The sequence below is a fragment of the Colobus angolensis genome, unplaced genomic scaffold (assembly GCF_000951035.1).
Source record: "Colobus angolensis palliatus isolate OR3802 unplaced genomic scaffold, Cang.pa_1.0 Scaffold4, whole genome shotgun sequence".
Lineage (NCBI taxonomy): Eukaryota > Metazoa > Chordata > Mammalia > Primates > Cercopithecidae > Colobus > Colobus angolensis.
This window is the reverse complement of record NW_012117376.1, coordinates 15,358,990-15,370,401: the sequence shown is the minus strand read 5'-3', so window position 1 is coordinate 15,370,401 and position 11,412 is coordinate 15,358,990. Positions and strand designations below refer to the sequence as shown.

At 45.4% G+C, this 11,412-nt stretch overlaps 1 protein-coding gene across 2 annotated transcripts in view; it reads right to left on the bottom strand.

Moving 5' to 3' along the window:
• The window catches only part of PAFAH2 (platelet-activating factor acetylhydrolase 2, 40kDa), a 43,906-nt gene that overhangs the window by 13,479 nt on the left and 19,015 nt on the right, over nt 1-11,412 (bottom strand). For both annotated transcript variants that reach the window (XM_011955612.1, XM_011955613.1), the window contains exons 5-9: nt 11,022-11,090; nt 10,508-10,649; nt 8,932-9,045; nt 3,262-3,353; nt 743-913 (exon numbers count right to left, since the gene is read on the bottom strand). In XM_011955612.1, coding sequence (XP_011811002.1) covers nt 743-913; nt 3,262-3,353; nt 8,932-9,045; nt 10,508-10,649; nt 11,022-11,090 — 588 coding nt within the window. The remainder of the gene's footprint in view (nt 1-742; nt 914-3,261; nt 3,354-8,931; nt 9,046-10,507; nt 10,650-11,021; nt 11,091-11,412) is intronic.

Genomic DNA, 11,412 nt, shown 5'->3' with positions numbered 1-11,412 from the left:
GAAAAATGGCTCCCAAAAGGAAACCAACTGATAGTGCTGATGATGGAAGTGAAGAAAATGTGGCTTCTCTTGACCAGAATATAGATGGTTTATGGGCTCGACTGCAGGGCAAGAGCAGTCCGTGAGATCTCAGCCTGACATCTGTGGCTCAATATCACCTCCTACATGTGGAACATTTCTTAAAGTCACTAAAAATGTTTTTTTCCCTGTGAAAAATGGCTCCCAAAAGGAAACCAACTGATAGTGCTGATGATGGAAGTGAAGAAAATGTGGCTTCTCTTGACCAGAATATAGATGGTTTATGGAAGACAACAGATGTTAACAGTGATCTGTGATTCTGGTATTCATGAAGGTCTCTAGAAATGTGTCTGGTGAATATCAAAGGTCTACCATATTCACACTCTTCCAATGACCCAATAAAATTCCCAAATGAGGCTAGTAATCTCTGGAACTCACCCAGACCCACGCCACTTCCTTTCCAACACGCAATCCCATAATGCCCTTTTTCAGAAAGCACTAGGTAAATCCTGTCATAAAGTCAGATAAACTATGGAATAAGTCACTGTAGATGGAGCTTAGTGGAGAAGAGGACAGACAGAAAATTCTAAATTCTTTGCAATTCGGGAAGTATTCAGGTATCCTACTAATGGGTAGAAAGTTCTGGGTAATCCAGAAGTTAAGGGCACCACAGCGAATGGCAAATGGAGAGGGCACTGGGATCACGACCTTGTGGTTTACTCACAGAACGGTTATGATCCTAGACTGTTCATGCTGGGCACATATCTTCTTCATCAAATTGACACTCTCCATTGTCTGGAATTTCTCAGTATTGATAAAGAACACAGGGCCTCGGGCCTTGGGGTAAAAGTCACGTTCCAGAGGAAACATCCAAGCATCCAGAGCCACTGCACACCTGGAACAGGACCAGACATTTGGAGTTGCCATGAGGAATCCCAGGTAAGAATAGTTAGGGTGGTGGAGGGAAGGGTGGAGTTCCTCCCTCTGGTGGGGTAAAGGCTCAGAAAGCCAGGAAGGGGGTAGCAGGGCCCATGGCCTTCAGTTAGAATCTTAGATAGGGATCACTTTTACTTTTCACCAAAGATCCTTCTAGATTTCTTTTTTTTTTGAGACGGAGTCTCGCTCGTCGCCCAGGCTGGAGTGCAGTGGTGAGATCTCGGCTCACTGCAAGCTCCGCCTCCCGGGTTTCACGCCATTCTCCTGCCTCAGCCTCCCGAGTAGCTGGGACTACAGGTGCCCGCCACTACGCCAGGCTAATTTTTTGTATTTTTATAGAGACGGGGTTTCACCGTGTTAGCCACGATGGTCTCAATTTCCTGGTCTTGTGATCCGCCCGCCTCGGCCTCCCAAAGTGCTGGGATTACAGGCGTGAGCCACCGCATCCAGCCCTTCTAGATTTCAAACTCCCTGAGAACAAGGATCAGATCTCCCTCTTCTCCAGGATCTACTCTCAGGTGACTGACCTGAGTTTCATAGAATGGCATTTCATTCATTTAATTATTCATTCATTCAATATTCATTGAGTGTCTACTATGTGCTTTGGATATAGGCATAAATGAGTGTTCTTGCTCTCAAGGAGCTCTCAGTCCAGCAGGGAAGACAGAACAGACAACGTGGCAAAACAATATAGCTTAGTGCCCCGATTGCACAAGGTTCTATGTGAGGTCAAGAAAAGCCTCCTTGGTGCCAACAGCAAAACCATGTCACCAAGGGCAATATTATGGCCTTAAGATTTAGCCATTTCCCTCCTCAGACCCCTGAAATGCTCCTCTGTTCTTCTCCATCTCAATAAAAGACAATCATCTTCCACTCAAATAATAGATACACAAATGAAAAACCTTGGGCTGGGCATGATGGCTCATCCCGGTAATCCCAGCACTTTGGGAGGCTGAGGCAGGAGGATCACTTGAGCCCATGAGTTTAAGACTAGCCTGGGCAATAGAGCAAGACACCATCTCTTAAAAGAAAAATTAAAAAATTAGCAGGGCATGGTAGCATGTACCTGTAGTCCCAGCTATTTGAGAGGCTGAGGCAGGAGAATCACTTGAGCCTAGAGGTTGAGGCTGCAGGGAGCTGACTGTCCCACTGCACTCCAGCATAGGGCAATAGAGCAAGACCCTGTCTCAAAGGGAAAAAAATAAAACTAAAAACCTGGATTTCTTCTCTTTCCTTCACCTCCCACATGACCAAGTCCTGAAAACTCTAAAACATATCCTGACTCCAGTCACTTCTCTCCATCCCACTATCTCAATCCTGATGTAAATTTATCATCTCTCATGTTGACTCTGAAATAGCATCTCTCTAATGAGCCTCTAGGCTTTTAGTCTTGTCCTGCTACAATCCATTCTTCACATAGTAGCCAGAAGGATCTTTTAAAATGTAAGACTGATATTTCTCTGTTGAAAATCTTCAACAGTTTCCCATCATACTTAGAATAAAATCTACACCTCCTTACCCTGGCCAAACGACCTCGTGATCTAGCCCCGGCTTCTCTTTCTGATCACAGCCTAAATTGCCTCCCCCTCACTCACTCTGCTCCTCCCACCCTAACACAAAAAGCTTTTTTCCACCGCAGGGCCTTTGCATTAGCTATTCCTGCTGGCTGGAAAGATCTTCCTCTAGATCTTCACACAGCTGGCTTCTTTGCCTTTCCAGTCTTGGTTTCACTTTCTCAGAGACATATCAGCCTGTTTTCTTTTCTCTGTTTTTTTTGAGACAGGGTCTTGCTCTATTGCCCAGGCTGAAAGTGGTGCGGTCAGCGCTCACTGTAACCTCGAACTCCTGGGCTCAAGTGATCCCCCTGCCTCAGCCTTCAAAGTAGCTGGAACTCCAGGCATGCATTATAACACTTGGCTAAGTTTTGTTTTTCCCTTTTTAAAATTTTTTATAGAGACGGGGTCTTGTGATGTTTCCTAGGCTGATCTCAAACTCTTGGCTTCAAGCAATCCTCCTGCCTCAGCCTCCCAAAGATCTGGGGTTACAGGAGTGAGCCATCATGCTCAGCCTTATTTTTCTTCATTGCACTTTGGTCACGGGGATTTTATTATCTGTTGGCTTTTTCACTAGTCTGTCTCCTCCCACAATAATATAATCCCATGAAATCAGAGATCTTGTTTTCTTGTTTAACCACTGAATCCTCAGTCCCTAAACAATGCCAAGAATATAGTACTTGTGTAACAAATACTTGCTAAATGAATAAATGGTGTATGGAGCTAAGCACAGCAACACTACTAGGAAACTCACCGAAATTGGATCTCCTTGGCCAAAGCCAGAATAGCAGTGGCCCCTCCAAATGAATGTCCCATCACAGCCACACGGCTCATGTCAATGTTGCCCTGAGGAAAGCGGAGAACTTAGCCAAGTCAGAAACTCAGGACTGCTTCTTTAGGAATTCATCAGGAGCAAGAGGAAGAAATGTGATGCAACGAGGCCAAAGGCACAATACAGCAAGTGAGTCCACCAACACCACACTATCAAGAATCTCTTGCCTATGGAAGGGGCAACAGTCAAGCAATCCTTAGAATGAACAGCCTTGTGTAGGCAGGAATTGTGAAAACCATACTTTTCATGTTTACTTTTGTAATCTCACTACCTAACAATAGTGGACCAGGGTAGACATTCAAATATCTATGAATAGGCCAAGCGTGGTGGCTCATGCCTGTAATCCCAACACTCTGGGAGGCCAAGGCGGGCGGGTTGCTTGAGCTTAGGAGTTTGAGACCAGCCAGGGCTCAAACATGACAAAACCTTGTCTCTACAAAAAAGTACAAAAATTATCTGGGCATGGTGGTGTACACGTATGATCCCAGCTACTCAGGAGGCTGAGGTGAGAGGACTGCTTGAGCTCAGGAGGTTGAGGCTGCAGTGAGCCATGATTGCACCACTGCATTCCAGCCTGGGTTACAGAGTGAGACCCTGTCTCAAAAAAAAAAAAAACCATCTATGAAGAAATGAATGGCTCAAAATGGTCAGATTCCACATTGACCCATCGGTTTATGAGCATGTTCAGAATAAGAGCCTCCTCCATCCTCCAGAATCTCCACCTTATAAACTGGTCCAAGGGTCCATGACACACGGACTAAACTGAGGGTGAAACAGGGATGCTCCTGATGCCCAACCATTGTGCTCTGGAGCAAAGACTGCTTGTGCAGAAGCCAGTGCAGGTTCTCCTTCCTCTCTGGATATCTGTCGTGATTTTTATACAAAGTCAAGGGAAGAGTGAGTCTGTGCACGCTAACATGCTCCACACATATCTATTTCTGGTCATCCCCAGAAGCCTTCAGGGTATGGTTATATAAAAAGCCACTGCAGCTGCTTGCTAAGGGGCTCAGGAGGCCTCTCCAGGCTCTACGGCCCAGCCTCTGCTCTGAACTTTTGCTCTGCTCTCCCCAGTGTCTATTCCAAGGCTTTGTACCTAAATCCTCCCCCTTCACTCAGTACCTTCAGATCAGCATCTTGGTTGGATGGCTTCTTCAGCATTTAAAAAAAACAGGTTAATATATTCATATACCTCTAAAATTAGAGGTATACAAAGAAGTCTCCTACTTACCCTGTTTTTCTCTACATGATTGCCCGCCACCTACCTCCAAACAGGTAACAGTTTCTTACGTGTCCCTGAGGAGACTGCTTATATTCATAAGTCAACATGAATATACACTTTCCCTCTTTTCATACACGCGGCGGTGTATCTTTTTGTACATAACAACATTAGTACATAAAGAGTTTCCACATCCTTTTTCACAGCGACTTGGCCATGGGACAGACAGCTAGCTGATCACCAAATCTTTTCCTCTTCTTCCTGGTCTCACAGCTAAACTATTTCCCAGTGATTAGACAAGGACTTGTGATTGTTCTAGCGAACAGAATGTGAGCAAAAGTGCTATCTCTACTTCCAGACCTGGTCCATAAATTGTCTCATACAAACCTCTACGCCCTTTCCCATTCTGTTGACTTAATGCAAACAACAAATTTGGGATTCACAAATTTTGTGAGAGGGTAGAGCCATAAGAAAGTATAAAAGAAGCAGGGATCCCTGAGTTGCCTCTTATACAGGAGCACCCATATTGAACTTTATGTAGGAGAGAAATACTTTATGTAGGAGAGAAATACTGTGTTAAGCCACTGAAATGTGGGGTTTACACAGTCTAGCAATTAGCATTAACCAAGCAAACACATCCACTGTCCCATAATTGAACCAGTTCCCTCACTGGTGAACGTTTAGATTACTATCAAACTTTTGCCATAACAAACACTGGAATGAATAACACTGTCCATCTATTATGCTGCATGTGTGCAGGTATTTATTTGTAGGATAAATTCCCCAAACTGGAAATTACTGGGTCAAAGAAACATATGCATTTGTACTGCTGATGATATCAATGGCCAAATGCTCTCCATGGGACGATTTGTGTTCTCACCAGCAATGTAGGAGAATATCTACTTGCCCACAACTTTGTTAACAGAGTGAGTAATCAATTTTTGGATCTTACTCAATTTGATAGATGAAAATGTACTTAGCTTTTTTTTTTATGCTGTATTTCCCCCAGAAGGCTACCCTCTTAACTGATTTAACTGGACTGTAGCCTGCCATTTCCCAATTTTTTTTTTTTTTTTGAGATAGAGTCTCACTTTGTCACCCAGGCTGCAGTGCAGTGGCACGATCTTGGCTCACTGCAACCTCCACCTCCTAGGCTCAAGGTCAAGCAATTCTCGTGCTTCAGCTTCCCGAGTAGCTGGAACTATAGGCACATGTCACCACGCCCAGCTAAAATTTTTTTTTTTTTTTTTGAGATGGAGTTTTGCTCTTGTTGCTCAGGCTAAGTGGTTTCAGCTCACTGCAATCTCCACCTCCCAGGTACAAGCAAGTCTCCTGCCTCCGTCTCCCAAGTAGCTGGGATCACAGGTGCCTGCCACCACGCCCAGCTAAGTTTTTTGTATTTTTAGTAGAGATGGGGTTTCACCATATTGGCCAGGCTGGTCTTGAACTCCTGACCTCAGGTGGTCAGGCTGCCTCAGCCTCCCAAAGTGCTGGGATTATAGGCGTGAGCCACCACGCCCGACCTGAATTTTGTATTTTTACTAGAGATGGGGTTTCGCCATGTTGACCAGGCTGGTATTGAACTCCTGGGCTCAAGTGATCCACCTGACTCAGCCTCCCAAACTGTTGGGATTACAGACGTGAGCCTGGCTTACCAGTGTCTTTCTCAGGCTCACAAGCATGCAGGCCTGGACCTCAGTGTCCGGGGCACCTCTGACTCTCATGCAGGTTGATGACATGAACACTGTAGTTGGTAAAGCACTCTAGATTCCAGGGTCTGTCTTACCTACTGGGCATGCAGGTAGATTGCTTCTTCCTGGAGAATATTACCAAAGCCTTTAAAATATACATTCTAAAGGCCAGGCGCGGTGGCTCAAGCCTGTAATCCCAGCACTTTGGGAGGCCGAGATGGGCGGATCACGAGGTCAGGAGATCGAGACCATCCTGGCTAACACGGTGAAACCCCGTCTCTACTAAAAAATACAAAAAACTAGCCGGGCGAGGTGGCGGGCGCCTGTAGTCCCAGCTACTCGGGAGGCTGAGGCAGGAGAATGGCATGAACCTGGGAGGCGGAGCTTGCAGTGAGCTGAGATCCGGCCACTGCATTCCAGCCTGGGCGATAGAGCGAGACTCCGTCTCAAAAAAAAATAAAATAAAATAAAATATACATTCTAAAATATACATTTGGGGCACACAGCATAGGCTGTAGAATCAAAAAGCCCCAATTTCATGTTTGATTCTACCACTTACTTAGCTGGGTAATCTTGGGTACTTAGCCTTTTTGATCCTTGGTTTCTTTCTAGGTAAAGAGGTACAAATGCTTACTGCATAAGTTTGTGGGAGGAGCTCTTAAAATACCAAGTCTCATAAAGCAGTAATTGTAAATATATAAGTTTTTTTTTTTGAGACAGTCTCGCTCTGTCACCAGGTTGGAGTGCAATGGTGCAATCTCAGCTCACTGCAACCTCTGACCCATGGGTTCAAGTGATTCTCCTGCCTCAGCCTCCTGAGTAGCCAGGACTATATGCCCAGCTAATTTTTGTATTTTTAGTAGAGACGGGGTTTTGCCATGTTGGCCAGGATGGTCTCAATCTCTTGACCTTGTGATCTGCCCACCTCAGCCTCCCAAAATGCTGGGGTTACAGGTGTGAGCCACTGCACCTGGCCGTATTTTTTATACACACACACACACACACACACCATTCTTATTCATACAATACAATATGACATGGCTATTAAAAATCATGCAGTTGAGTGCAGTGGCTCACACCTGTAATCCCAACACTTTGTGAGGCCGAGGCAGGTGGATTGCCTGGGCCCAGGAGTTTGACACCTGCCTGGGAAACATGGTGAAACCCCATCTTTACAAAATACAAAAAATTAGCTGGCGTGGTGGCGGGTGCCTGTAGTCCCAGCTACTTGGGAGACTGCGATAGCTACACTGAGTGGTGATCACACCACTGTACTCCAGCCTTGGTGACAGAGTGAGGCCCTGTCTCAAAAAAATTAAATAAATAAAAATAAATAGTAAAAGTCAAGCTATACAGGAGGATTGCTTAAGCCTTAGCATTTGAGTCCCGCCTGGGCAGATAGCAAGATCCCGTCTCTAACAAATTTATTTTTAAATCATGCCATAGAAAAATATTAATTGGCATAAGAAGATACTCATACTCTCTTGCTAAATGAAAATAAGGCCACAAAACAGCTTGTATTAAATGATAACATAATTGTGTAAAAAATATATATACACATATTAATACATGTAAAAATAACTGGAAGGAAAAATATCAAAATATCGAAAAAGGTTTTTCATTTTTCTTCATGCTTTTATGAAATTTCTTGGTTCTCTGAATACAGCCTGAATGACTTTTGAAATTATGGACAAAAAAAGATTGGGTGGGGGTGGGGCATAAATAATGTATCTTCATAAGCACCAAATTTCATGGCCAGGATGGTTTTATACCTTCCTGGGAGGGTTCTTGGGATTCCCTCAAAGGAAGGACTGAGCCTGCAGTGGACACAGGATGTTTGCTGCTCAGTAGCCCGAATCTTCTCCCCACCATCCATCTGGCCTTGTGGGTGGTCAATCAGCTGACCCAGAAGTGGGAATGTAACCTAGGCAGGCCAATCGGAATACCCTCTCCCTCTGATACAGGGACTGGCCCAGAGGGGCATAAGACCCACATAGGGTCACAGCTTTCCCAGATTAGTGGAAGCTAAGACAGTCTCTTTTCTTTTTAAACTTGGAGCTGAGGCCGGGCGTGGTGGCTCATGCCTGTAATCCAAGCACTTTGGGAGGCCGAGGTGGGCAGATCACCTGAGGTCAGGAGTTTGAAACCAGCCTGGCCAACATGGTGAAACTCTGTCTCTAGTAAAAATACAAAAATTACCCAGGTGTAGTGGCAGGCGCCTGTGATCCCAGTGACTCGGGAGGCTGAGGCAGGAGAATCGCTTGAACCCAGGAGGCGGAGGTTGCGGTAAGCCAAGATTGCGCCATTGCACTCCAACCTGGGGACAAGAGCGAGACTTTGTCTCCAAAAAAAAAAAAGCAAAAAACCTGGAGCTGTAAGTTGATGTGCAGGCTTGAACTGCTAGCGACCACCTTTCTTGCCTAAAGGAGAGAGTCCAGTGAGAAAACCACATATACACAGAGAAACCGAGCCAGGAGAGGGGAGAGAAGAGTGCCAGGGCTTTGATGATAATGTCTAAGACCCTGGGTCTAACTACACTGGCCTAAAGTTGGCCTTTGGTCTTCTTGGTAGTTATATGAGCCAATCAATTCTCTTTTGGTTTATACCAGTTAGTTAGGTTTCTGTTACTTGTAACCAAGAAAGCCCTGAATACTGGGCTCTAGGTCATATCAATTGCTTTCATACCTTCAAAGTCATCAGATCCAAGCCACCAGGCAAGATGTTGAAGACAGTCTGCCCAGCAGTGACCTCTTGCAGGATCTTCAATACCCGTAAACACTCGCTTACCCGTTGATGCACCTGCAACAAAGACAGCCCCAGTGAGACTGGAACACTCTGCAACTGTCCAGCGAGAATCTCCCTCACACACAGAGCCAAGGAAGAATGCACAGATAGTCTGCCCACCCATGCCTCAGCAAGCATCTTGGGCGCCACATCCTGAGAAAGGCTCAGCTACCTTGCAGCTCACATAAGCACTGCCCAACAGCATAACAGACTCGGCCCTGTTGTTCCGACTCTACCTACCTAACCACAGGGCTGTCAGAAGGATCCAATGAGATGATGTACATGAAAGCATTTTAAAAACAAAAGGAATTAAGAGTGCTGTTATTAGCAATCCAGTACTGGATTCCACTGCCCATTTACATCAGGCATCTATTGTTTTTGTCTCCCAAGCACTTACCCCGCTTCCTTCTCCTGTTAACCCTGCCTTTTGAGGATGGCCTTCCCACCCCCAATCAAACAATGCATTTCTGGTGGGAACTTCCCATTTTGTTACTTCTCCCCAGGCCTGGAATCCCTCTCCAGGATTTTTCAAACTGCAGTTTGGCACCAAGGTAGGGGACTGAGGGATCAACTCAAACACAGTCCTATTCTCATGGGTGACAAGGCTGAACACACACAAGGTCAGAGCTGTCAAGAGCTGTGGTTCTGACTGGGTGCCATGGCTCACACCTATAACCCCAGCACTTTGGGCGGCCACAGTGGGAGGACAGCTTGAGCTCAGGAGTTTGGGACCAGCCTGGGAAACATAACACCCCATCTCTACTAAAAAAAAAATTGTGTTGTGGTATGTGCCTATAGTCCTAGCTACTCGGGAGGCTGAGGTGGGAGGGTCACTTGAGCCTAGGAGATAACATTGCTATTGAGCCATGGTGGTGCCACTGCACTCTAGCCTGGGTGATAGAGTAAGACTGTGTCTCAAAAAAATAAAAATTAAAACAAAGTAGCTGGGCATAGTGGTACATGCCTGTAGTCCCAGCTACTCAAGATGCTGAGGTAGGAAGATCTCTTGAGCCCAGAAGATTGAGACTGCAGTGAGCCATGATCATGCCACTGCACTCCAATCTGGGTGACAAAGCAAGACCCCGTCTCAAAAAAAAAAAAAACTTATGGTTCTAACCTTGGAAAGTAGGCCAGTTTGAAGATGAGACCCACCAACCAACAGAGAGACAGAAATGAGGATGAAGAACAAATCCTGACGGCATTCAAGTCTGGTTCCAATTGTCCTGCTCTTCCTCATATAAGTCTATTTATATGAGCTCATCATTCCCTTTTTTTGCCTAAGTAAACCTAAGTGGGGTTTCTGTCACAGCAATTGCAAGAGTCCTGATTAATATCCTATGTATTTCCACTGATGTGGCAAACTCAGACCCACTATGACTGACATTTCAAAAGAGGGTTAACTAAAAGTCTTGCTATCAAATATAGTAGGGAGAGGACAGACTCATTAACTCTCCTTCCCCAACTGGCACAAACTTACCTGGGGATTCCGAACATGAAATTCCTTCTCCCCTTCCTCAACTCGACGGAAAGGGATCCATTCCTCCTCCAGCGATTCATTGGTGGGCTGGTTCTCTTCTGGGGCCTGCTTGCAGAAATAGGTGGTTGCCGCTGACCGGTCCCTGAAATACACACATCATCAGAGAGAAACCAGAAAACATTCTTGAGCTTATTTTTCCCCTTTACCAAAGCCTCCCTTTCATCCAGAAGGCTCTAGATCACCCTTTGGCTAGTAGGGAAGGAGATCTGGGGCATGCATAGGAAAGTGGAAAAAATACGGATTTTAGAGACAGACCTGGGTTTGAATTCCAACTCAGCTGTGTCACTTTTGGCAAATTATTTAACACCTTTAAACCCTGGTTTTCTCTTCTTTAAAAGGGGTATAATGCTGGCTTGCATGGTTGTCGAAAGGGTTAGAAATAGTACATTGCTAGGGGACTAGCCTCTATCCTAGCTCACTGCAGGCACCCAATCCATGACGGCTTATCCCTCACCTGTGCTCTGGCACAGCAACCACAAAGCCACGTGAGGCCAGCTCCATGCAGAAGGCTGAATACAAAGTCCTGGAGATTCAGAAAGGAACAAGGAAAAAGGATCAAAAGAACAGCCGAGTCTTCGCCCTTATTCCAACCATGCTCTGCTAGCAGCCATCTTGTGGAACTACCATATCAACCTTAACTGTTTACCTCTGGCTTCCTTTCACTTGAGAGAGAAATAAACATTACCGTATTTAAGTCACTATTACTTGGGAGTTTTCTGTTAAATACAACTTGCCCACTTTCTAATTGATACAGGGAGATCAGGTTCTTAAGTTCCTTTTCACCTTCTCCTACTTTTCCAGGGAAGGCAATGATCTGGACTTCAGAGCCAGAGAGATTTCTTCTT